The sequence below is a fragment of the Nomascus leucogenys genome, chromosome X (assembly GCF_006542625.1).
Source record: "Nomascus leucogenys isolate Asia chromosome X, Asia_NLE_v1, whole genome shotgun sequence".
NCBI lineage: Eukaryota > Metazoa > Chordata > Mammalia > Primates > Hylobatidae > Nomascus > Nomascus leucogenys.
The window spans coordinates 66209390-66235702 of record NC_044406.1 but is presented as its reverse complement, the minus strand read 5'-3'; the positions used below and the strand labels follow the sequence as shown (position 1 = coordinate 66235702).

The 26313-nt window shown below is 34.6% G+C and overlaps 1 protein-coding gene across 2 annotated transcripts in view; it reads left to right on the top strand.

The window, feature by feature from the left end:
* The window catches only part of ABCB7 (ATP binding cassette subfamily B member 7), a 110829-nt gene that overhangs the window by 74522 nt on the left and 9994 nt on the right, over window positions 1-26313 (top strand). For both annotated transcript variants that reach the window (XM_030806392.1, XM_030806393.1), the window contains 10 exons: window positions 10177-10309; window positions 11190-11458; window positions 12847-12935; window positions 13027-13114; window positions 15100-15274; window positions 16305-16462; window positions 17366-17529; window positions 17690-17819; window positions 21576-21747; window positions 24407-24510. In XM_030806392.1, coding sequence (XP_030662252.1) covers window positions 10177-10309; window positions 11190-11458; window positions 12847-12935; window positions 13027-13114; window positions 15100-15274; window positions 16305-16462; window positions 17366-17529; window positions 17690-17819; window positions 21576-21747; window positions 24407-24510 — 1482 coding nt within the window. The remainder of the gene's footprint in view (window positions 1-10176; window positions 10310-11189; window positions 11459-12846; window positions 12936-13026; window positions 13115-15099; window positions 15275-16304; window positions 16463-17365; window positions 17530-17689; window positions 17820-21575; window positions 21748-24406; window positions 24511-26313) is intronic.

Genomic DNA, 26313 nt, shown 5'->3' with positions numbered 1-26313 from the left:
TTCTAGCTGGTTTTGGGTGGTTTCTTTGCTGCATTCTGTTTTGCTCAGAACCTGTTTTAGTGGGGCCTCGTGACCAGTGCTTGGAAAATAATTCATGCCAATCTCCTACCTTACCTTGTCCGGTTTTCTTTTATCTTTGTTTTGCCTTGCTAATCAAATCTCTCTTTAGTGTTCCCCGTCTTTATTTTTTTCTCTCCTGATTCTTTTGTGAATAGAGAAGCAATTAAAGGAACAAAATTCATTTTTACTTGTTTAGATATATTGGGCACTTCTTGGCAGCACTGCTCATAAAGCGCTTAGTTAGCAGAGGCCACTCTGAAAGAGGTGAATTTATTAAGGAGTTTAGATATTAAAAAGCCTGAAAGAATTGGGTTCCTCAGATGACTAGTCATGATCATAATGGGAAAAGTGATAATTAAATCTAGAACTTGAGGTCCTTAGCAAACTGACTATATTGACCAGTAATTTTGGCACCATGTAGATACAGCATACTTTTGGTAGTCCTTTATGGCAATTTTACTTTTTACTTAACTCTGTTCTTCAGTTAGCGTCCCAAATTGTAGTTTTCTGCTAAAAATTAAATGAATACCATTTTGTAATGATATACCAGTCTCTGATAATTCAAGAGCCTAGCAGATTATCTATATGATTTAAATTTTTGATCTAAGAAAGAAAAAAAGTTTTATAAGTTCCTAAGGCTGGGCATGGTGGCTCATTCCTGTAATCCCAGCACTTTGGGAGGCCGAGGCAGGCAGATCACTTGAGGCCAGGAGTTTGAGACCTTCCTGGCCAACATGGTGAAACCCTATCTCTACTAAAAATACAAAAATTAGCTGGGCATGGTGGTTCGTGCCTGTAGTCCCAGCTACTCGGGAGGCCGAGGCATGAGAATCACTTGAACATGGGAGGCGATAGTTGCAGTGAGCCAAGATCACGCCACTGCACTCCAGCCTAGGCGACAGAGTGAGACTCCATCTCAAAAAAAAAAAAAAAAAAAAAACATTTAAAGTTCCTTTATTTCTCGTGTACTTAGTGTGCACATTGCAGTCAGATTAAATATACCTTTTGTCACAAGATTACAATCTTATAAATATAACCAGTTTCTTAATTTTTAAAAAGTAACAAGGGTATGAAACTTCATATTGGGTTGATTTTTATTGAAATACACTGTGATTCAGCCTTATTTTTAGACATTTCCTGCCCCCAGGGAGCCGGGTCTGTGGTATGATGCTGGCTTTATTTCTTTTAATTTTAATGTACATTCAATGGAATGTACTCTTTTTAGTATACAGTTCCATAATTTTTAACACGTGCATATTCATGTAATTACCACCACAGTCAGGATACAGACAAGTGCTATCACCCCAAAAATCTCCCTTTTGTTACCTCTTTATAGTCATACCCTCTCCAGACCCCTAGCTGCTGGGAAACATTGATTTGTTCTCTATCACTATAGTTTTCTCATTTTGAGAATGCCATATAAATGGAATCATGTAGTATATAACCTTTTGAGCTGATTTCTCACATTAAGCATGATGTCTTGGTCATTTATCCATGTTATTGGATATACCAGTTTGTTTCTCTTCATTGCCAAATAGCATTCCATGGTATGGATATAACAGAGTTTGTCCATTCACCCATTCAACAACATTGGGTTCTTTCCACTTTTTAGTGATTATAGATTATAACTAGAGCTGCTTTAAACATTCAGACACAGGTTTTTGTGTGAACCTGAGTTTCCATATCTCTAGAATAAACACTTAAGAGTGGAATGCTAGGTCATGCTAAACACATTTTTAACTCAATAAGAAACTGCCAAGCTGTTTTCCAGAGTAGTTCTCTTTGTATTCCCACCAGCAGTATATGAAGGAGTTCCTGTTGCTTTGCTTCTTTGTCAACACTTGGCATTGTCAGGTGAATGGTGGTATCTTGTGGTTTTAATTTACATTTCTCTTAAGGCCTGGGATATTGAGCAGCTTTGTGTGTATTTAGTTTACATTTGTATATTTTCCTTTTGTGAAGTGTCTGTTTAAGCATGTTGTCCATTTTTTAATTGGGCTGTATGTTTTTCCTCTCAACTTTAGTGAATTCTTTATATATTCTGATATGAAACCTTTACCAGATATATGATTTGCAGATATATTCTCCCAGTCTATAGCTTGTTTTTTAATCCCCTTAATAGTATTTTATGTAGAACAAATGTTTTTAATTTTGATGAATTTCAGTTTATTATTTTTTCCTTTATGGATTATGCTTTTGTTGTCATGTCTGATAACTATTTGCCTAACTCAAGGTCATTAAGATTTTCTCTTTTGTTTTCTTCTAAATGTTTTATATATTTTTCTTTTACATTTAGATTGTGCCACGTTTTTTAAAAAATATGTACTGAACTAAAGTGCTACAGTTTGAATTCTTGTATGAGGTTTAGGTAGAAATTAAATTTTTTTCCAATTGTTCCAACACCAAATTGAATTTTTTTCCAATTGTTCCAACACCAAGGCTATCCTTTCCCCATTCAATTTGCTTTGTTTCCTATTGCTGCTGTAACAGATTATCACAAACATAGTAGCTGAAAACACCACAAATTTATTATCTTACATTTCTGGAGGTCAGAAATCCAAAATTAGGTTTCACTGGGTCGAAATAAAGATATTTGGCATGGCTGTGCTCCCTCCAAAAACTCTTGAGGAAAACCTATTTCCTTGCCTTTTCCTGCTTCTAGAGTTCACCTCCATTCCTTGGCTCAGGGCCTCTTATTCCATCTTCAGCATCAACAGCATGTTCAATCTCTCTCTGACTCTGACCCTTCTGCTTCCCTTTGTCTTATCCTCTCTCAACTTTGACTCTCCTACTTTTCTCTTATAAGTACTCCTGTAATTAGATTTGGCCCACCCACATGATCAAGGATAAAGAACATAATCATGTTCTTCGGCTTAATCACATCTGCAAAGTTCATTTTGCTATGTAAGGTCATCTTTATAGGTTCTGGAAATTGGTACATGAATATCTTTGGGGAGCCATTATTCTTTCTACCATAATGATTATATATGGGATGTTTTTCTGGAATCTATTCTGTCTCATTGATCTTTGTGTTTCTGCATTCACCAGTACCACACTATTTTTATATTTGATATATATATATATATATTTTTTGTAGTTTTATAGTAAGTTTTAAAGCCAGGTAGGATGATTCTTCCAACTTTCTTCCCTTCTTTTCAAAATTGTTTTTTTGCTATTCCAGTTTTTTTGCCTCTGCATATAAATTTTAGAATAAACTTTTCTATAGCTATTAAAGCTCTTCTATCAAAGAAGCCTGATGATGTTTTAAATGAAATTTTATTAAAAATGTAGACCAGTTTGGGTAGAATTGACATCCCTACTAGGTCGTGTCTTCCATTGGATGAATGTAGTATGTTTCTCCATTTATTTAGCTTTTCTTTGATTTATTTCATCAGCATTGATAGCTTTCAGCATACAGACATGATACATGTTTGATTATACCAGTGGTTCCCAACCAGGGGTGATTTTGACCCCATGAGGACATTAGGCAATGTCTGGAGACATTTTTATAGGTCACAACCAGAGGAGGTAGGGTATGCTACTGGCGTGTATTGGGTAGAGGTTAAGGACACTGCTAAACATCATACAATGCACAGAATAGCTCTTCCCGCAAGAAATAATTATGGAACCCAAACTGTCAGTAGTGCTGGAGGTTGAGACCCTGAGTTAGATTTATACTTAAGAATTTTTTTTATTTGATGAGGGCAATGTCAATAATTTTCTTTTTTAAATTTTGGTTTCTAACTGTTCATTGCTAATATGTTGATATATTAGTAGTTATTGTTTTTTGTTGATCATTGTAATATATTAATAATAATATTGGTATCATGTATATATTTGGATTTCAGTCTACCATTTTATTATGTGTTTTCTGATAAATTTATTTTGTTACTTGGTTTTACCTTTACTGTCACCTTTTATGTTATTTGAACAGATTTTACTATCCCATTTTAATTTACTATGTATTTTAGTTTATCTCTTTATATAATTTTGTAGTGGTTACTCTAGAAATTATAATATACATAAGTAACTTTTCACAGTCTGCTTAGGATGAATATTTTACTACTTCAAATGAAATCTAAAAACTTACTACTCTATAAGTTCCCTTACCTTCCCCCTTTATATTTACAATTGTTTCATATATCTTGATATATTGTAAACCCCATCAGTCAGTAATCTTTTTTATTGCTCTATGGAATCTTTCTAGAGAGATATAAATTTTGCTTTTAACCATCAAACATATTTTTAAAGAACTTAAGAATAGGTTATTATATTTACACAGATATTTACCATTTCCATTGCTCTTCCTTCATTCCTGATATTCCAGGTTTCCTTCTGCTTTTACTTCTTGTATGAAGAATTTTCTTTAGCAGTTCTTTTAAAGCAGACCTTCTGGTAACTAATTCTCTTAGTTTTCCTTAATCTGAAAATGTCTTGATATTCCCTTCATTCACAAAGGCTAATTTTGCCCAGTGTATGGTACTAGGTTGGCAGTTCTTTTCTTTCACCACTTGAAAAATGTTGTCCCACTTAACTGCTGGCCTCTGTGGAAATCTGCTGTCTTAAGATTATTTTTCCCTTATACATAACGTGTTTTTATCTAGCTGGTTTTAATATTTTTTTCTCTGTCTTTAGCTTTCATAAGTTTAATTATGATGTGTCTTGGTGTGCATTTCTTTGGGTTTATCCACATTTGGGTTACTCAGCTTCTTGAAATTATAGGTTTATGTCTTTTGCCAAATTTGGGAAATTTTCAGCCATTATTTCGTTGGTACTTTTTTGTGCCCCACACTCTTCTGGGACTCAATAAAGGATGGTTAAGTGTTTTGTTACAGCTCCGTAGGTTCCCGAGACTCTGTTGGCTTTTTTTTTTCTTTAGTCTATTTTCTCCCTGTTGTTAAGCTTAGGTAGCATCCCAGCATCTGCTGTGTATTTTAATGATATTGTTGACTGCTAGAACGTCTGCTTGGTTGCTAAGACTCTTGTATACCTTACCTTGAAATCTTGATTGGTAAGATTTATATAGCTTCTATCAGTTGTAGCTAAACTTAACAAAGATGGATGGCATAATAATGGAACATTAACAAGAGCTGGGATTTCAGTGTTTTTATTAAGCCTGATAGAATTGTTTTCACATATTATTAATGTGCATCAATTTAATTTCTTCAGAAAAACTTTGGCAGTCTGACAAACTTCCTGTTTCTAAGCGATGGTTGATGTTTTTCATACTATAATTGCAGAAAATGTAGAATGTGAACGATTAAACATTTGCCTTGAATATATGAAAGCATTGTATTCCTAATTATTGTTCTACAGGTTCATTAATACTTGCCTCTGTCTTCTCCATTTTGCCATGGAGCCCATCCGTTGAGATTTCATATGTCAATTATTATATTTTTCAGTTCTATATTTTTCATTTGGTTCTTTATATCCTTTATTTCCTGAGACTTCTATTTTTTCACTTATTTCAAGCATGTTCATAAATATTCCTTGAAGCACTTTTATGATGGCTACTCCAAAATCTTTCAGATAGTTGTAATGTTTGTGTCATCCTGATGTTAGTGTCTAGTAATTGTATTGTCTTATTCAAACTGATATCTTATTGGTTCTTGATATGATTTTTTAAATTGAAACCTGGACATGTAGAGTATTATTAGACTCTGAATCTTATATAAATCTTCTGTTTAGCAGGCCTCCTGTGTCACCACTTCAGTGGAGCAGAGGTGCTGCCTCATTACTGTGGGTGGAGATGAGAATCCAGGTTCCTACTTGGGCCTCTATTGACTCCTGGCAGAAGAGATTACTCATTACTGCTGAATGGAGTGAGAAGTTAGACTCCTGAGTAGAATAAAAGGCAGTAGACTGGGCGAAATATTTGCAAACCAGATATCCAACAAAGGCCTTATACTTAGAATATATAAAGAACTCTTAAAACTCAACAGCAGAAAAACAAACAATCCAATTATAAAATGCATAAAAGACATGAACAGATATTTCACCAAAGAGAAGATATAGATTGCAAATAAGCACATTAAAAAGTGTTCAACATCAATGAGGTATCAATATGCACCTATTGGAACACTTTTGAAATTAAAAAAAAAATGATAATACCAAATGTTTGTGAGGGTGCAGAAGAACTGGGTCACTCATACTTTGCTGGTTATTATAAAATGATACAGCAGGCCAGGCGTGGTGGCTCACACCTGTAATCCCAGCACTTTGGGAGGCCGAGGCAGGAGATCACTTGAGCCCAGGAGTTTGACACCAGCCTGGCCAACATGGTGAAACCCCATCTCTACCAAAAATACAAAAATTAGCTGGATCTGGTGGTGTGCACTTGTAGTCCCAGCTACTCAAGAGGCAAAGGCAGGAGAATCGCTTGAACCTGAGAGGTGGAGGTTGCACTGAGCTGAGATCATGCCACTGCACTCCTTCCTGGGCAACAGAGTGAGACTCTGTCTCAAAAATATAAAATAGAATGATACAGCAACTCTAGAAAGAGTGTGGCAGGTTTTAGTAAGGTCAGCATAGAGATGCCATATGACTTAGCAATTGGACTCTTGGGTCTTTTCCCAGATGAATGGAAACTTATATCCACCTGTATGAGAATGTTGATAACATCTTTACTCATAGTAGCCTAAAGCTGGAAACAACCAAAATGTCCTTTGGGGTGACTGAATAAATTCTAGTACATCAATGGAATAATCCTTAGCAATAGCAAATGATGAGCTATCAATACATGCAACAGTCTTGATAAACTTTGAGCGCATTATGCTGAATAAAACAAAAGCTGATCCTAAAAGGTTATGTATGATTCCATTTCTAGAATATTCTCAAGATGAGTAAACTGTAGAGATCAAGAGCAAATTAATTAGTGGTTGCCAGGGTAAAGGGACTGGGGTGAGGCAGGTAGAACGGGGGTGAATACGAAGTGGTGGCATAATGGATTTCTCTTCTGGTAATGGAATAGTTTTGTATCTTGATTGTGGTTCTGGTTACAGATCTGAACGTGTGATAAAATTGTATAGAACCACACAGACAGACACATACGTACTACACACACATGCACATGAATACAAGCTAAAAGTTGGTGAAAACTGAATGAGTTCTCTAGTCCAGTAGTTAACAGTAATGTGCCGATGTTAACTTTCTGGTTTTGATACTGAACTACAGCGAAATAAAATGTCATTAGGAGATGCTGGGTGAAGGGTACATGGGTCTCTTTGTACTACGTACTGTTTTGCAGCTTTCTATGAGTCTCATTATTTCAAAATAAAAAAAGTTTTTTTTTTTTTAAAGATTCTCATTTGCCTGGAATGGTTTAAATCTAGTTCTGCTAAAGGCAGGATATTGGGGAAAACCACTATTTGCTATTCCCACCCCCAAAATATCACAAAGCAAATAAAACTTACACTATATATTAATAAAAACATCTACATGTAGTATCCTTCTTATTTCTTTGCTTTTTAACATATATGGCATATTTCTTACCTTTTTAAAATAACTTCTATGGGAAAACTGACAGTATTCAGTTATTATTAGAGGTAGTGCCATGTTTTTTGCGTGTGCTAACTGCCCTTTTTCTGCCACTACACAATGCAGATGACACTCACATGTCCTGAACACTTACAAGGATGTTCTCTAGTTTGACCAAATCCAAAAACATTTTCAAGGAAGTAAAATTGCACAACTTTATTGGTGATACATTAGTTTTAGGCGTCATTCACTACAGCTTTGGAAAAGGTATAATGGGCTGTGAGTTATGAGAATTGCATGCTAGCTGTAACTATCACTTTTTTTCCTACTGAAGAAAGTGTATTGGATTGCAGGTGAGGGAATGTATCCTTAAATGGAAAACCTGGAATCTGCTCAAATTTATTTAAATTACTTTTGATATACTTTACAACTATAGCTGGTTTAAACAGTGCCTTTGAGAGCATCCATTTTAGGGTGCAAAAGAAGTGAAATATATTGTCCCTGCCTTATAAGCTGCTAATGTGGCTATGGTATACTAGAAAAAATTTTAACTTCAAGTGTCAGACCTGTATTTTAATCTCAGCTCTGCTGCTTACCAGACAAGTCATTAAACCTTGTAGAACCTGAGTTTCCTCAACTATAGAGATAAAATCTATTTTGTAAAATTTTTATTCCTTTCATCCCTCACATTTGTGGAAGGTACCTACCTTTCACCATACCTGATTCATCTAGCTGTTGTTCAGTAAATGTCAGTTTTGTCACAAAAGGTTTATACATTATTTGGGTGATAGATACACTAAAATCCCAGACCTCACCAGCACGCGATATATCCATGTAACAGAACTGCACTTGTACCCCTCAAATTTATACAAAAAGGATGGAAATATATCCATGCATATATACATACAAAATGAATCAGAAATATATCATAAAAGTGATAAATGTTGAGGTATAAACTATAACAAAAAGATAGAAAATGGAGAGTGCCAAATTGGCTGCATGTTTCAGAGAAAGCGTTATGATAGAAATGGGATTAAAACTGGGCTTTGAAGAGTGACGAGGTAGATAGGGGAGAGGAGACCATTTCAAGAAGAAGCAAGACCTGTAATCTCAGCACTTTGGGAGGCCGAGGCGGGCGGATCACCAGGTCAGGAGTTTGAGACCAACCTGACCAACATGGTAAAACCCTGTCTCTACTAAAAATACAAAAATTAGCTGGGTGTGGTGGTGCATGCCTGTAATCTCAGCTACTCAGGAGGCTGAGGCAGGAGAATCGCTGGAACCCAGGAGGTGGAGGTTGCAGTGAGCCGAGATTTCACCACTGCACTCCAGCCTGGGTGACAGAGCGAGACTCCATCTCAAAAAGAAAAAAAAAAAAAAAGCAAAGAAGCAAGAACCTAAGGTTATATGGCTACAAGGGAATCAGATTTGAGAAATTTATGCTATTTGAGACCTACCATATATTCTATTAGATTTTGGAAGTCAGAAAGCTTAATGTTTAAGCAGTTTATCTCATAATGTTACATTCTTAAAAGCATCCCAACATGTGCTGTGTATTTTAATGATATTGTTGAATACTAGAATGCCTGCCTGGTTGGTAAGACTCTTGTATACGTTACCTTGGAATCTTGGTAAGAGTTACATAGCTTCTATCAGTTATAGCTAAACTTTGCAAAGATAGATGGCATAATAATGGAGCATTAACAAGATCTGGGATTTCAGTGTTTTTATTAAGGCTTATAGAATTGTTTTCACATGTTATTAATGTGCATCAATTTAATTTCTTTGAAGAAACTGGGAGTCTGACAAACTTTGTGTTCCTAAATGATGGTTGATGTTTTGGATACTATAACTGCAGAAAATATAGAATGTGAATGATGAAACATCTGCCTTGAATATATGAAAACATCATGCTTCTAATTTTCTTTTTAAGTTTTATTTTGATGTATTCTCATGGAGAAATAGGTTCATTATTGAAGGCTTAGTTTTGATAATAATTTGGCTTTGTTTTATATGGTATTGGGGCAAAGAAGCTTTCTGTAGGACAAATGGATTTATCAGTGTTTTTTCCAATGCTGAATCAGCCACCTACACTTGTAATTCATCTGCTTTTGTGATCTGGTTTGCTGTGTAATTTAGTTTACCATTATTTTGGTGACCAAATTATTTTAAAAATATTTATTGAATGCCTACTGTATAAGAGCATTATATTCAGCATGGGTGGGACAAAAAGTAAAATGACACAGACCCTCAAGGATCCAGTAGGAAAGGGAAATATATACACAAATAACTACAGTGTAAGACAGTTTGCCATAGTGTCATGAGCTTTGTAGGATTTTAGATAATGGAGACAGCATTTTTGAGTGGCAGATCTGGGATGATTTCATGGAAGCAGAAGCATTTGACTAATTCACATAGCTTATAAATGAATATTAACATGGCCGTGTGAAGTATGAAGCCTGAAATGACAGCTCTCCCAATGTCAAAGATGTTGTCTTTATGAATGGGGAAAATCACTCTAATACCAGTAAGTGGTAAATATGTAAACATTACCATAAGTACTAATTTAAGGTAAATATTTGTACTTTTATAAATAAGTATTTTGTATATAATGGGTAATTGATGTTTTTATGTTTTTAGGCCATGAATATTGTGGTTCCCTTCATGTTTAAATATGCTGTAGACAGCCTCAACCAGATGTCGGGAAACATGCTGAACCTGAGTGATGCACCAAATACAGTTGCAACCATGGCAACAGCAGTTCTGATTGGCTGTATGTGTGATTCTTTAATCTGTCTGCAGGTGTTGACTTTCTCAAGGAGGTTTCATCATATTTGAGCAGATGACCTTTTCACTACAAACACAACTTAGCGTTTTGGATGTTTGTTGTTGTATGTGAGATGTTTTGTATGTGTTTTTAAAAACTATTCTGTATGATACACTTTCAAAAAATTCCATGATAACAGTAGCGTTTTTACAAGTTCTAGAAAACAATAATATAAAATAAGACATTAAATTCATAACAACCACTTCTAATAGGCTTTTTGTAACATCCATTTCCACAAAGGTCAATTATTTTCTTGCTGGCATTGTTAGCTATTAAATAGGAAATAGCTAAATAAAAATATATATGTACATAAATGCTTTATTAAAATATATTCATTAGTAATGACACAAATCTACAATTTGAAAAGAACAGAATATGAATGCTGTGTGTCCCATGCATTAGAAAAGACACTATGAGATTTGGGAGACATTAGCAGGGGTATGCCTTTAGTCAAGGCACTTGATTTTTCAGGGTCTCAATTTTATCAGTTGTTATTTAGGAAGATTAAATTAGATAAAAAACCTCAACAGACACTTCACATTTATCCACAGTAATGCCATGTGGGCTATTATTTAAGTATTTTATTTGGAAAAAATATCTTTTAATGTCTGAAACCTGGAGGAAATAACACTGAAGGGATTCATAGTGGTAGAAAAGTTAATACTCATTAGGCTAGATTATTTCTAGGTTTCTTTTATTGTAAATATTCTGTGATATATTCATTCACTGAATTATTCATTGTACATTTTCTGAGCCCTTGTCATTTCTATACTCCTTTGATTCTAATATTGTTACATCCTATTTTTTCTTTTGAATGTATTCTTAGATGGTGTATCAAGAGCCGGAGCTGCTTTTTTTAACGAAGTTCGAAATGCAGTATTTGGCAAGGTAGCCCAAAATTCAATCCGAAGAATAGCCAAAAATGTCTTTCTCCATCTTCACAACCTGGATCTGGGTTTTCACCTGAGCAGACAGACAGGAGCTTTATCTAAGGCTATTGACAGAGGAACAAGGGGTATCAGTTTTGTCCTGAGTGCTTTGGTATTTAATCTTCTTCCCATCATGTTTGAAGTGATGCTTGTCAGTGGTGTTTTGGTAAGTTAAACATTTTTCATAACAAGCTTTTATCTTAAATTCTCATTAGTAGCAATTGAATATTTGAAGCTGTTGTACTGTTGCATGCTCATGAGTTTGAAAGCAAAATTCCATGATGCCAGAAACATTATGCAGTTTAATTATTTTGCCACAAGCTTCAATGGACTGCTCAAATTCTTTATCGTGTTGTTATTGTAAATAACTTCAATTCTGCACATAGATTAGTCATCAACTAGTACTTACAAAGGTTTTTTTTAAGCAGAGATTTTTGTATATGGCATTGGACTAATATGCTTAGAATATCTAGGTTTCTCATCACCATTCATAACATTTTAGGCAATTTCACCTTTTTTTTTTTTTTTCTCTGTTTCAACTTTTAGCTTCAGGGGGTACCTGTGCAAGTTTGTTACATGGATAAATTATGTGTCACTGGGGTGTGGTGTACAAATTATTTCATCACCAGGTAGTGAGCATAGTACCTAATACGTAGTTTTTTGACCTTCACCCATCTGCCACCCTCCACCCTCAATAGGCCCCAGTGTCCATTCCCCTCATTGTGTCTGTGTGTACTCATTGTTTAGCTCTCACTTATAAGTGAGAAAATGTGGTATTTGGTTTTCTGTTCCTGAGTTAATTCACTTAGGATAATGGTCTCCAGATGCATCCATGTTGCTGCAAAGGACATGACTTTGTTTTTATGGTGTACATGGGCCACATTTTCTTTATTTAGTCCACCATTGATCGGCATCCGTGTGTTTGCTATTGTGAATAGTGCTGCAATGAACATACACATTTGTATGTCTTTATGGCAGAATGATTTATGTTCTTTTGAATATATATACCCAGTAATGGGATTGCTTGATCAAAATGGTAATTCTGTTTTAAGTTCTTTGAGAAATCTCCAAACTGCTTCCCTTAGTGGCTGAACTAATTTCCATCCCCACCAGCAGCGTATAAGTGTTCCCTTTTCTCTGCAACCTTGACAACATCTGTTATTTTTTGACCTTTTAATAATAGCCATTCTGACTCATCTGAGATGATATCTCATTGTGGTTTTGATTTGCATTTCTCTAATGATTAGCAATTTCACCTTTTATAGTTAAAAATATATGTATATATTTTTTATTCCTCTTTAGGCTTATTGTACTATCTTCCTATTAGTATTTGATGGTACTATTGATGTAGCAAGTGCAGTTTGACTTTCTTCCCTTGTTTCCTAAAGTAGATTTTCTAAAGTATTTGACTTTTCACCCATCATTCACGTACAAAACTTCCTGCCACCATATTTTTGTTAAAATCTTTTGACCGAGATTTGCTGTTGTGTATTACAAACTGTTTGGCGAGAACAATAACTGTTTCACATTTCTTCTTTGGACTTCCTTTTCTAGTATTACAAATGCGGTGCCCAGTTTGCTTTGGTAACCCTTGGAACACTTGGTACATACACAGCATTCACAGTTGCAGTCACACGGTGGAGGTAATTTATTCCCTAGAAGCCACATAAAATTTAGAAATTGTTATGCTTTTATAACATGTATTTCATGCCTATGCAAATCTTTGTCTTACAGAACTAGATTTAGAATAGAAATGAACAAAGCAGATAATGATGCAGGTAATGCTGCTATAGACTCACTGCTGAATTATGAAACTGTGAAGGTAATATGTTTAATTATACTTTCCTCTGCCTTTCACACTGCACTAAGATTTGATCTACCATTTAATTTAATAGGTACTGTAAATTAGAGCTTCCGGTTAGGATATGATCTCTAGGTGTGATGGAATAATACTATTTTATTGTTTGTCTTTTGTTTAGAAACTATCCTCTCTCCTTCTTGGTTTTGGTTTGGCACTATCAGATTTTTACCTTCTGAATTAATTTATAAGTGATCATAAATACAGTCACACACTGTATAATGATGTTTTGGCATCTATGATGTTGGTCCCATAAGATAATAATGGAATTGAAAAGTTCCTGTCAGCAAGTGACATTGTAGCCATTGTAATGTTGTAGCACAATTCATTACTCTATTACTCCTGTGTTTCTGGTAATGCTAGTGGAAACAAACCAGCTGTGCGACCCATCATTTAATATTTGATAATGATAAACTAGTATGTTAACTAGTATATGTATTTTTACACGTTTAATCATTATTTTAGAGTGTACGCCTTCTACTTCTAAAAACAAAGTTAGCTGTAATATAGCCTCAGGTAAGTCCTTCAGGAGGTATTCCAGAAGAAGGCATTGTTGTCATGGGAGATAACAGCTCCATGCATGTTATTGCCCCTGAAGACCTTCCAGTAAAACGAGTTGTGGAGGTAGAAGACAGTGATATTTGACCCTGACCCTATGTAGGTCTAGGCTAATGTGTGTGATTGTGTCTTAGTTTTTAACAAAAAAATTTAAAAAGTAAAAAAAAAATTAAATAGTAAATAGCCTATAGAATAAGGATATGAAGAAAGAAAATATTTTTGTACAGCTGTACAATTTGTTTGTGTTTTAAGCCAAGTTGTAACAGAGTAAAAAAGTTTTTAAAAATTTAAGTTTGTAAAGTAAAAAGTTACAGTAAGCTAATTTTAATGTATTATTGAAGAAAGAAAATATTAAATAAATTTAGTGTAGCCTAAGCATACAGTGTTTATAAAGTCTACAGTAGTGTACGGTAATGCCCTAGGCCTTCATATTCACTCAGCACTCACTCACTGACTCACCTAGAGCCATTTTCAGTCCTGCAAGATCCATTCATTATAAGTGCTGTCTACAGATATACCATTGCAAATCTTCTTTACCATATTTTTACTGTACCTTTTCTGTGTTTAGATACACAAATACCATTGTGTTACAATTTTCTACAATATTCAATACAGTAACGTGCTGTACAGGTTTATAGCCTAAGAGCAATAGGCTATACCATATAGTCTAGGTGAGATCTAGGTTTGTGTAAGTACACTCTATGATGATTGCACAGTCAAAATTACCTAAAGTATGCATTTCTCAGAACATATCTCTGTTGTTAAGTGATGCATGACTGTATACCGTTAGCATCTTGATTCAGAATGAACAGTAAGCTAATCAAACTGGCATATAAATTCTTGACTCTCTTCTATCCCTAGCATAGTGCTTCCCATTAATTCTTTCATTTATTTGTTCATATTTCCATTTAACAAATAGTTACTAAATGCCTCTTATGTGTTCTAAGTGCTTTCACAGGGGAGGGTGGTAAAAAAAGATTACTTTCTAATCCCTGCTATCCCAGAATTTTATACTGTACTAAGAGAATTTAAGTATGCAGGTGACTAAATAAGAAGGCATAATGTTGTGAGGGTAGTGGGAATTGTCAATTCAGAGTCTCAGGGGAAGGCTTTGTGAAGGAAGTGTCACTGAAGATTTTGTTTTAGATCGGGTTGGAATTAGCTAAGCATTCAGTAAATATTCGTTGGGTGAATTTTGTGGACTTTTCAAATACAGTTCATTATGGAAAACTGCAGGGATATCATAGTCCAATATATTGAGTCAATTTTTAAAATGGAATCTACAGTACAAAATTGTATTCATACATGAAGTCTTATGAAAAGTATACTAATCACTTAAGAGAATAAATTCTAATTATACTTGCCCATAGTTATTTTTATATATTTTGTAGTATTTTAATAATGAAAGATATGAAGCACAGAGATATGATGGATTTTTGAAGACGTATGAGACTGCTTCATTGAAAAGTACCTCTACTCTGGCTATGCTGAACTTTGGTCAAAGTGCTATTTTCAGTGTCGGTTTAACAGCTATAATGGTGCTCGCCAGTCAGGGAATTGTGGCAGGTAATGGGTCTGTGGCTATCACATTTACAGGCTGTTCAACTTTTATAAATAAAGATTAATGAAAGGAATGTGTATGCTTATCTTAATTATAAAGGATGTTAAAGTGCTTTAACATCCTTGGAGTACTTTTCTCTTTGTATCAGAATGTATTTACTTGATTGTTTGATAATGGTTTTTTAACTTCCTTTTGTTTAGCACTGGCTCACTCATTGATTGGGATTACTGTTTGTAACTACCTGTTCTTTTAAGAACAACTTTTTTTTTAGCATCTAGTTTTTCTAATTTCTCTTGTAGACCTGTAAAGCAATGTAATTAATTTAGTGTTTAGTTCAAAGCACTAAACTGCAAACACTCTTTTTTTTAAGAATTACCGGGAACCTTTTAATCTTTCTACTCCTTTTTTTACTTGCAAAACACTTCAAAAGTAAATGTCTGTCCCTGCTTTCTGGAAACCCTCCCCACCACCACTCGGTATTCATTCATTCACTGTGACCTAAATATGTGGAAAACCTGTGGAAAACATGTTTAGGTTACAACATTTTGTTGTTGTTGTTGTTTCATTTTATTTCCTTCAACTTGATGTACATCAGAATGGTTTATCATCCTTAATCGTGATATCTATTTTCTCCAATTTTTAATGTATACTAATTTTTAAATTTCTGTTTGAAACCATTGCTAGTGTCTTAGGGAAAAAAAAGAAAATTTTTAGCCTTCAATTTCTATCCTCAAACCATTCTTTTTTGTATATTATATATAGTGTAATATATATATTATACTATATATATTATATATATTATACTATATATATATTATATATATATAGGTGGGTCTTTCCCATTCCTAATGTATCCTGTTCCCTGTATTACCTAAATCATGGATTAATGCTTTGAAATTGAGTTGACATAAGAGTTGTTGCTGATTAAGAATATTTTGTTCTGTGGTAATAGACTATAAACCTATCTTAAATTGGAAAAGTATGTAACATTTACCTAAAATACCCCTTTTTTTCTTCTGCCAATTGCATATTAAGGTACCCTTACTGTTGGAGATCTAGTAATGGTGAATGGACTGCTTTTTCAGCTTTCATTACCCCTGAACTTTCTGGGAACTGTATATAGAGAGACTAGACAAGCACTCATAGATATGAACACCTTGTTTACTCTACTCAAGGTAGACACCCGAATTAAAGTAAGTAATCTATATAGTACCTTTTCAAAAGTATGTGAACATCATCCTATTAGTAGGATTATTCTAGGAATATTCCTACATCACCACATTAGCAAACCAATTTATTTTACTTGCAGGAATTGGTGGGGGCGGGGGTGCTATCACCTGTATTAAGAGGTTGTTAGAGCTTTCACTTCTATGTTTAAAAACCAGGCCACACATGGTGGCTCATGCCTGTAATCCCAGCATTTTGGGAAGCTGAGGCGGGTGGATCACCTGAAGTCAAGAGTTCGAGACCAGCCTGACCAACATGAAGAAACCCTGTCTCTACTAAAAATACAAAATTTAGCTGGGCGTGGTGGCATATGCCTGTAATCCCAGCTACTCGGGAGGCTGAGCCAGGAGAATCGCTTGAACCCGGGAGGTGGAGGTTGCGGTGAGCCAAGATCCTGCCATTGCACTCCAGCCTGAGCAACAAGAGCGAACTCCGTCTCAAAATAAATAAATAAATAAATAAATAAGATCTTACAATGTTAATGAAGACTATTATACTAGAAAGTAAATTTTGTTAAGTTGAATTATTTGTACTTACACTGAATTTACTTATCTAATAATGACATAGAATATATGATTGCCTCTCCTTGCATCCTCAGCCCCTTTCCTCCCCTGCCCATTATCCCTTCTCCCTCCTCACCCCCACCTCAAAAAAAGTTGCTCAGAAACCAAAACATTCAGGGTTTGTTTTACCTTAGCCATGAAGCATGAGAAAACAAATCTTTAAATGCATGCTTGGAAGTGGTCTAAGTCCACTTATAACCCTCCTTCTTTTCCATTATTTCCTTTTTCTGTGAATTAGAAAATTGTCTTCATAGCTGTACTCTAGGCAGTGCGTAAAGTGGCTTTTTTTTTTCTCTTCCCTGCTAGGACAAAGTGATGGCATCTCCCCTTCAGATCACACCACAGACAGCTACCGTGGCCTTTGAAAATGTGCATTTTGAATACATTGAGGGCCAGAAAGTCCTTAGTGGAATATCCTTTGAAGTCCCTGCAGGAAAGAAAGTGGCCATTGTAGGAGGTAGTGGGTCAGGGTGGGTAATTTAGTTATTTGTAAAATTCTGTATTATAGACTGATGATTCCCAATGTAATATTTCTTTCTTTATCATAATGAAAATGATTACTGTGGTTTAAAACTGGGGTTTCCTAACATTAATAGGAGCTAAATAACCTTTCTTCATCTCCAATTTCAGGAAAAGCACAATAGTGAGGCTATTGTTTCGCTTCTATGAGCCTCAAAAGGGTAGCATTTATCTTGCTGGTCAAAATATACAAGATGTGAGCCTGGAAAGCCTTCGGAGGGCAGTGGGAGTGGTACCTCAGGTATTTAAAAACAGAAAAAAAAAACAAATTTTTGGAAGATTTATTGGGTTGATCAGTCTGTAACTAGAACAATTTGAATGAAGGGATCAACATATGCTACTGAAGTAGTCAGTATTAGACCCTACCAGCGAAATTCTGGTATCAAAAGGGATTTTTTAAAAAAGGAAAAGAAAAAAACTTGAAGGAAAAATCTGCATGATAGGAAGCCCTGGAATGATAGCATAATAGAATAGAAAGAACACAGACCAGGATTCTAACCCCATCTCTAATTGTCATTAGTTCTGTGGCCTGGGGCCTCCATTTTCTTATCTGTAAAATAAGGATGCTGTTTACCTTATAGGATAGAATTATTGTGGATTAGAGATAATAAATGTAAAATACCGAGTCTATCACATAATTGTTCAGAAAATGAAAACTACTATTGTAATTTGGAGCAGTTTTCAACATAGTGGATTTATAATCATTACAAAGTAGCTTGGCTGCCATCCTCAATTTTGTATGCCTTGTTAACCACTCTGCCCTCAGTACCAAGCACAGTGCCGAACCCATGTTAAACATTTAATGAACATTTATTGTGTTACTTTGGAGGGAAAATAAATTCAAAGTAAGGTCTGAGAAGTGAAGAAGTAGATAGCCTTATAGGATGTGAGCTTTTTTATGATGAAAGCTTATAGAGAGACCTGGGAATTAGTTGCAGCTAGTATGTATTATAAAGTTGATTTCTGGAGCCAGAATCAAATCCCTGGGAGAATAGATCAAAATATGGGGAGAGGAAGAACTGTAAGAGAGTGATTGGACGGGGATATGTAGCTTGCAAAATGTCCCCCAAATGATCCCACACATGGACTCTTCCCGTCCTCTTTTTCACTGAAAATCCCACGTTAGTCAGCATGAGTCATTTAGAAAAATTATTGGGTAACTGTGAGATGATGGATATGTTAATTTGTTCACTATAGTAATCATTTTACTATCTATATGGATCTCATAACATCATGTCCTATACCTTAAATATATACAATATCATTTATAAATTTAAAAAATCGTGTCACTTAAATTGGATTAGATAATCTAATTTAATAATTCCAGTTCTTTCTCACATACCCCAGTTATGATTTTGGAGGACTATGTGGGGCCCAGAAAACTGCCTTTTTGAAAATGCTTCCTAGGTTATTCTGATATAGATGGTTCATAGATTGTATGTTAAGTAACACTAATCTAGGCCAGGCACAGTGGCTCACGCCTGTAATCCCAGCACTTTGGGAGGCTGAGGCAGGCAAATCGCCTGAGTTCGGGAGTTGGAGACCACCCTGGCCAGCATGATGAAACCCCGTCTCTAGTAAAAATAGAAAAATTAGCTGAGCATGGTGGCAGGCATCTGTAATCCCAGCTACTTGGGAAGCTGAGGCAGGAGAATTGCTTGAACCCAGGAGGCGGAGGTTGCAGTGAGCCGAGATCGCGCCATTGCACTCCAGCCTGGGCAGCAGAACTAGATTCAGTCTCAAAAATAAAAAAGAAAAAAAAAAAAGAAAAAGAAACACTAATCTAAACTATGTGTCAAGTGAACTGGATTCTGAGCTATGACTACTTAGGATTCAGTGTCCCCATCCATATAAATAGATTCCTGCCATTCTCTTGGGCGTTGTAACAATTATCCTCATCCTTTTGAGAAGTAACACATTCACAAAGGGAAAATATACATGATCAGTAAACAGAAGACTCTCATCCTCATTGGAGGCCTTAGCAATGTAAATTAAATCAACAACAGGATACGTGTCATTTTTTCACCTATCAGATTGGCAAGGATTTTGAAATTCCTAATATCCAGTTTGGGCAAGGCTGTGTAAAATGGACAATCTCTTGTTTTGCTGGTGGAAGTATTCGGCTTTCTTGACAAGCAAATTGGCAGTGTGTATCAAGTGCCTGAAAAATATTCATACCCTTTATTCCAATAATTCTGCCTCTAGGAAATTTTAGTAAGGAAATAAACAGATGTGAACAAGTCTTTATATGCAAAGATGTTCATTACAGCATTATTTATAGTAGCATCAGTTGGAAACAATGTAAATGTCCAACAGTAAGTAGATGGTTACAGTATTATAGGATCAGAGTCATGCAGCCATTCATAAATCTTGTGTTTTTAAAGAATATTGTCATGAAAAATATGCAAATACAAAGTATTAAAAAGGAGGATAGCAAGCAAAATATAATATCCTGATTTTATAATATTAAATGAATACATTGCAGTAGAGAAAAAAGATAGAAAATATCAATGTAATATTAGATCTTGCTACATGATGGGAATATGGGTTCTTTAAATTTTAATTTATTAAATTTGTATATATTTAAGGTATCTAACATGATGTTATGAGATACATATAGATAATTAGATTACTGTAGAGAGGCAAATTAACATGTCCATCATCTCACAGTTACCCATGTTTTTGTGATGAGAGCAGCTAAAATCTACCCATTTAGCAGAAATTACACCAAAAAATCAGTATTTATTTTATATTAGTTTTTATATTTTCAAAATTTCCATCTAGCACATTTAGCTTTTTCCTAAATATAAATTATTTTAAAATAAGCAGTTTCTGTTTATACAATGAGCTTATTGAGTTTAAGTATTATCTCAATATGAGAAATTTTATTAATAGGTATATAAATGATTTAAATACTATTTAAAGCAATATATGAAATTTTTGGTCTGATTGTGATGTTAAAGAAGATGGGTATCCTGGTTAATGTGAACTAATGGAGTCATTTTATTTCACCTAACCATAGCCTTCCAACCATTTAGAGATTGAAAGAAAATTGCAGGATGGATGCTCCCTTGAAGTAAATTAGCTTTAGTGTGCCATGTGAGAATAAGTTGAAATATCAAATGAATGCCTGAAGTGAACTTTCTCCAAAAATATATATATTGCATAAATTCTTTGTTTTCTGTTTTAATATCAATGTCAAAGCTTCTTAGAAACATAGGAAAACATATTCAAACCTCATTAGTAATTAGGGAAATGCTAATTTAAACAAAAAACACATTTTTCCCCTAAGAATAGCAACACCTAAAAATTATTAATATCCAGGGTTTCTGAGTATATGAGGAACTGGCACCCTCATATGCTATTGGTTAGCGTGTACTTATACATTATTGGTTGCTGGTAGGGCCATATTTAGAAGACATTTGGGCAATAATATCAAAGGATAAAAGTATGTTTAACTTTAAACTCATCAGTCTACTTCTGGGAATTCTTCTTACAGAAACACACAGGTGTACAAAGTCATATACATAATGTTTTATTCAAACATTGTAGTAGCATAAACTTGGAAATCACATTAATGTCCATCAGTAGGAGAATGTATAAATAAATTATGACATTTCCATAGTATGTAATATACAACTGTTAAAAAGAATGAGTTAGTTTTCTGCTATTGACATGGACAATCTCCAGGATATGTTAACTGAAAAAAGCAATTGCAAAATAATATGTATAGAATGACCATACTTTTGTTGGGGGGAAAAACATATGTTTAGGTATATAAATTCACAGGAAGAAGTCTGGAATGATACACACTAAATTGTTTATGATGACTACCCCTGGGAAGGGAATGGGATTTCGCAGATGAGGGATGATGAAAGGGACTGTCATGTTTTACCCTGTATGCCTTTGTCTCTTTACTATTTGAATTTTTAATAATGAACATATATAGAGATATATAGATACATAGATATATATTCATTCAGTATGTCTGCTTCAGGATGCTGTCCTCTTCCATAATACTATTTATTACAACCTCTTATATGGAAACATCAGTGCTTCCCCTGAGGAAGTGTATGCGGTGGCAAAATTAGCTGGACTTCATGATGCAATTCTTCGAATGCCACATGGATACGACACCCAAGTAGGGGAACGAGGACTCAAGCTTTCAGGTGATCAGAGATTTTAGACCTGCCCCCTTCTTGTATACTTCTTTCAAACTCTAATTTGTCAGAGCCATTTTTTAGAAAATATAATGAGAGACTTCAAATGTAGTGCTCATTGAGTCACATTTGATTGGGTTACTAATCTCCTAGCCCTCACTATAACCAATTCAACATACTAGTAACTATTCTCAAGTCATGCAAGTCTTTTTTTTTTTTTTCACTTGCAGCTGCAAACATTGTAGGTGTTTGATATTAAGTAAGTTATCAAAATATGCTCAGATCATTACCAACTTGTTATCTACAGTCTTCATGATAAAGGAAGAACAAGATCGTTCTTTACCTGGGAAAGTAGTAAGGGTAGGGAGAAGTAATTTGATAATGAATAGTGTATATCTCTCGTCATAACTTCCTAGATCATTAGAAGATGTTTTCAGTACTTGAGACCTCTTTATATTTGATCCTGTTAACTGCTATACTTTCCTTACAGCCAAATTTATTTTCATGTCCTTTGTTCTGTGGCCAAGGATATTTTGAGGCTTATACATTTCTTGTTAAATGTTTAATTATGAGATTGCTAGGTTTAAGAATGAATTACCCTAAAATGGCTGATTTTTTTTTTTGGAGGATGCAGAGAAATGTTTCTCTACCCCCAAATTATTTGAATTTCAAAAGTATAGCAATGTCTAGTTTAGTTTGGGGAGGAAATGTATCGATTATAGATAGAGGTAAGGCAAAAATAGAATGAGAAATACTCTATATGAATTTTAACAAATCCACATTCCTCTTCATTATAAACTGACTTCATTTATTAAATACACACTATGTGCAAGCTACTATGCTAAATGGTTTGAAAGTTAAAAAAATGAAGCATAAACAGGCCTGTTATTCAGGAATTGGCAGTCTGTTAGAAAGTTTTGGGCTAAGTTTAGAAAATTGTAAGCAAAGATTATTTCCAAGTTAAGTTGATTGGGTCATTATCTGGTAGTATAAGATGCCGGTATCATTCCAGTCCACATTTACACTTTATTACTGCTTTTAATAGCAGTAATTTCCAATTATCTGGCCCACCCCCAAATTATGTGTCCGTTTGACTAATTCTGGCGATCCCTAATTTATCATGTAATATGAACTAGCCCTCTTAATTCATGACTTTGCCTCAGCCAGCTATGCTGTGTTCCATTTTCTAATCTTATTTTTCCTTTCTGCATGCCTTTGAGGGATAGGAATAGCTAAAGAAATTTTATTCTTACCTATTTCTCATTTCCTTACAACCAAACCTCTCAAAATGAGCAATTTATTATTTAGCATCTATGCTAATAATTATGTTAGAGAATAAACAGACATTCCTTCTCCAAGTTCCAAAATACTGTTGAATAGAATTACAACTGAGTTGGTTTCCACTTGAAATTTGAGAGGCACTTCAAAACTAGTCGTTCCTCTGAATATCAACTTCTTTGAGGAACTTTCTGCTACTGGGCTGATAGATAGGCAGGAAGATTGTACTTATGGTACCTGCCTTGTTAGGAGAATTTTGATCTTGTGAGGTGGGGAAGCGTATGGCTAGCATAAATATAAACTTACTAATATTAAAAATAAGGAACCCCTTTATAGGCCAAAGATAATAATTGTAGAACAAGTAAAAATAAAAATATTTAATGTACCAGGTAATGGATAGAGCTTATTCCCTAAAGAGGTTACTTAAGCTGAAAAATATGTTTTTTCAGACATTGATAATGTATAATAGACAAGAAAAGAAGCCAAAAGGGACTTAGTCAGCAGAGTACCATCTTCTGTACTTCCAACTATAGTTCTATATCAAATTGATGACCTTAGACCTACAGTAGTCCCAGTAATAAAAGAAAGGTTTCTATACATTTCACTACATATTTTCACTATTTATTTAAGAAATACTTTCTAAATATTTATTCTTGGATTTAGGGATAAATGTGGGCTTACACATTGTGATAAGAAGAGCATTGGACTGGAATGGGTCTAGTCCAGATTCTTGCTCGGTGACCTTGAGCAAATCACTTAACTTTTCTGGGCCTGTATCCTTTCTATTTTAAAAATTTGATATGCTAGAGATCTATAATAAATACCTAAATAAAGGAAGAGATATCTAGTATATGCCTTTAACTTTGAAGAATGCTGTGAAAATAATAGCTTTCTATCAAAAAACAATCCTTGAGAATACTGGCTGAATGCTACTTTTTTATCTTAAGAGACGAATTCAGTTATTCATAGTTTAATGTCTTCAAGTTTCAGGTTTCAGATATTGATTTTTTGGCATTGTCAATTCTGTCATTGAAATTTTTCTGAGATTGCTGTTCATTGAGAATTATCTGTAATATAAAGTAACATATAATGAGCATACTTCTGTCAGAAGAATAATAGTAGAATCAAAGTTGTTACCTTCCTGCCTCATTCTCATTCTTCCCACCTGCTATGAAGTCAGAATTCAGTAGTGCATTCACGTTTCAGGGAATATAATTTGTCAAAAGATATTATATATGAACTTCAACTCTACAAGTCGGTAAAATGAACTGTGATCAGGAGAATAAGGAAATGTTCAGTGTATTACTTGGTGGTTGTAATCAATGGAAACACTAAAAACATAAAATATGCATGCACTATGCTTCCTTAAAGTGAAATTTTCCTTTACCAGGAGGAGAAAAGCAAAGAGTAGCAATTGCAAGAGCCATTTTGAAGGACCCCCCACTCATACTCTATGATGAAGCTACTTCATCATTAGATTCGATTACTGAAGAGGTAAGTTATTATTAAAATATAAAGCTCTTCAATGTTTAACTTTTCTACTTGGAAGTTTCAGTAAAATGGCTGCATTACTTTGTATTTTGAATAAACTTCAATAATAAGTGCTATAGAGCAAAATGCCTATCCCCTTTTTCCATATGGCAAGTATTGATGGTAAGAATGCCAGGTTGCAATGAACTAGAGATACCACAGTGTTAAGTCCATTTGCAAATGTGTCTCCTTTTGGAACTATGTGATACCTTATGCTGTTGTTGTATTGCCCTTGCATCTTACAAAGCTGTAGGAATCACCTGATATGCTGACAAAGGAAGAAAGTTTTAGTCTCTCTCCTATTGCCACTTAACACTCATTAAAATAGTCATGGAAGTGATTGTGAAACCTGTGACATAGTACATACCAGAAAGCCTTTCACTTATCATGGAGTGACTCATGAGATGCAAGTCAGGCATACTCAACCTGCAGTGCTGGTATCAATTTGTATTCATTTCACTGGAAGTGTTATGAAACACCAAGATGTGACACTGATGTCATGACATTGCCCCACAGCTGCATTAGATTTCATAGCAACATCTTTACATTACATACAAAAGTCTCAACAACAATGGTAATTTCATTATCATATCCCCTTAATCTAGAACTGAAGATAGGCAGATGCATTTGTCAATTGCCTTCATTCAACTACCTTTTAATTCAATACATAGTATAAACCTAGTGTTGAAAGATAGGCCTAATTCAGCTTTGCGGGCTGTGTGACATAATATTTTCATACGGAGTTAAGTTTCAGGGCCCATTGTTTGATCTGCAGCATATTTAAAGCAATTTAATTTTGAAGTGAATTGGTTAGCATATATTTAAAGTGACCCATAAGCAGGACCAGACCTCATTCATAGGAAAAATAGGAACATTCTTATAAGAACTTTTTACCTAAAAATGTGTCATACTACCACAAACTAAAAGACCTACCAACAGTCATTATTTGAGTCACACAGCTTTATTATGTCAGAGAGCATAACCCATTAAGAGCCAATAGACCACCCCCCAAGGGGAGGAGTTATTGGAAGATGTGGTAAATTTTAATGGGCCTTTTTAAAAAGTCCAGAGTCTTCAGTAGGATGTCAGAGTTTAAGTTGTTAAAGGTTAAAAAAGGAGTCTTCACAAACATGACAGGCTTTCTTAGTATTGGCCTTGTACCTTATTATCAGTCTGCCCTGGTAAAATAAGATCTTTTCCTGGGTAACCATCTGCTCTTGATAATTTTATTCCTTTAATAAATAAAATGTTCAGAAATACCCGTAGGAAATTTGGGTATATCCCCATCCCCCACACTGCTATTTCCATCTAGCTTGCTGTACTTAGACCCAGGTTTCCAAGTATAGCTGAATATATATACAACTCTTATACTTTACAGGGAATAAACAAAAATATATTTCCAGGATGCATTAGGAAGTCAGAATGCTTTTGAAAAAGAGGTTTCTGTAGTTAAAAATATACAGTTATCATTGTTTCCCCTTCTGTCCTCTGAGTTTGAACTAAGGAAAAGCAAATGTTCCTATACTCTTTGAATCTCCCTATCTTTGGATTATTTTGAATTTCTCTGTGCCCTACACTTAAGTCTCTCCTCATTTTAGTTTTGTTCTCATTGGTAAACATTATATGTGGCTATGTTCCTGATATCATGAGAGTTGTTGTTTATTTGTTTACTTGTATAGAAAATATCTACTTTCTCCCAGATTTTGTAATTTAGAGAAATGTTGCCTATCTTAAAGAATTTTTTTCCATGATAATGTGATCATAGTT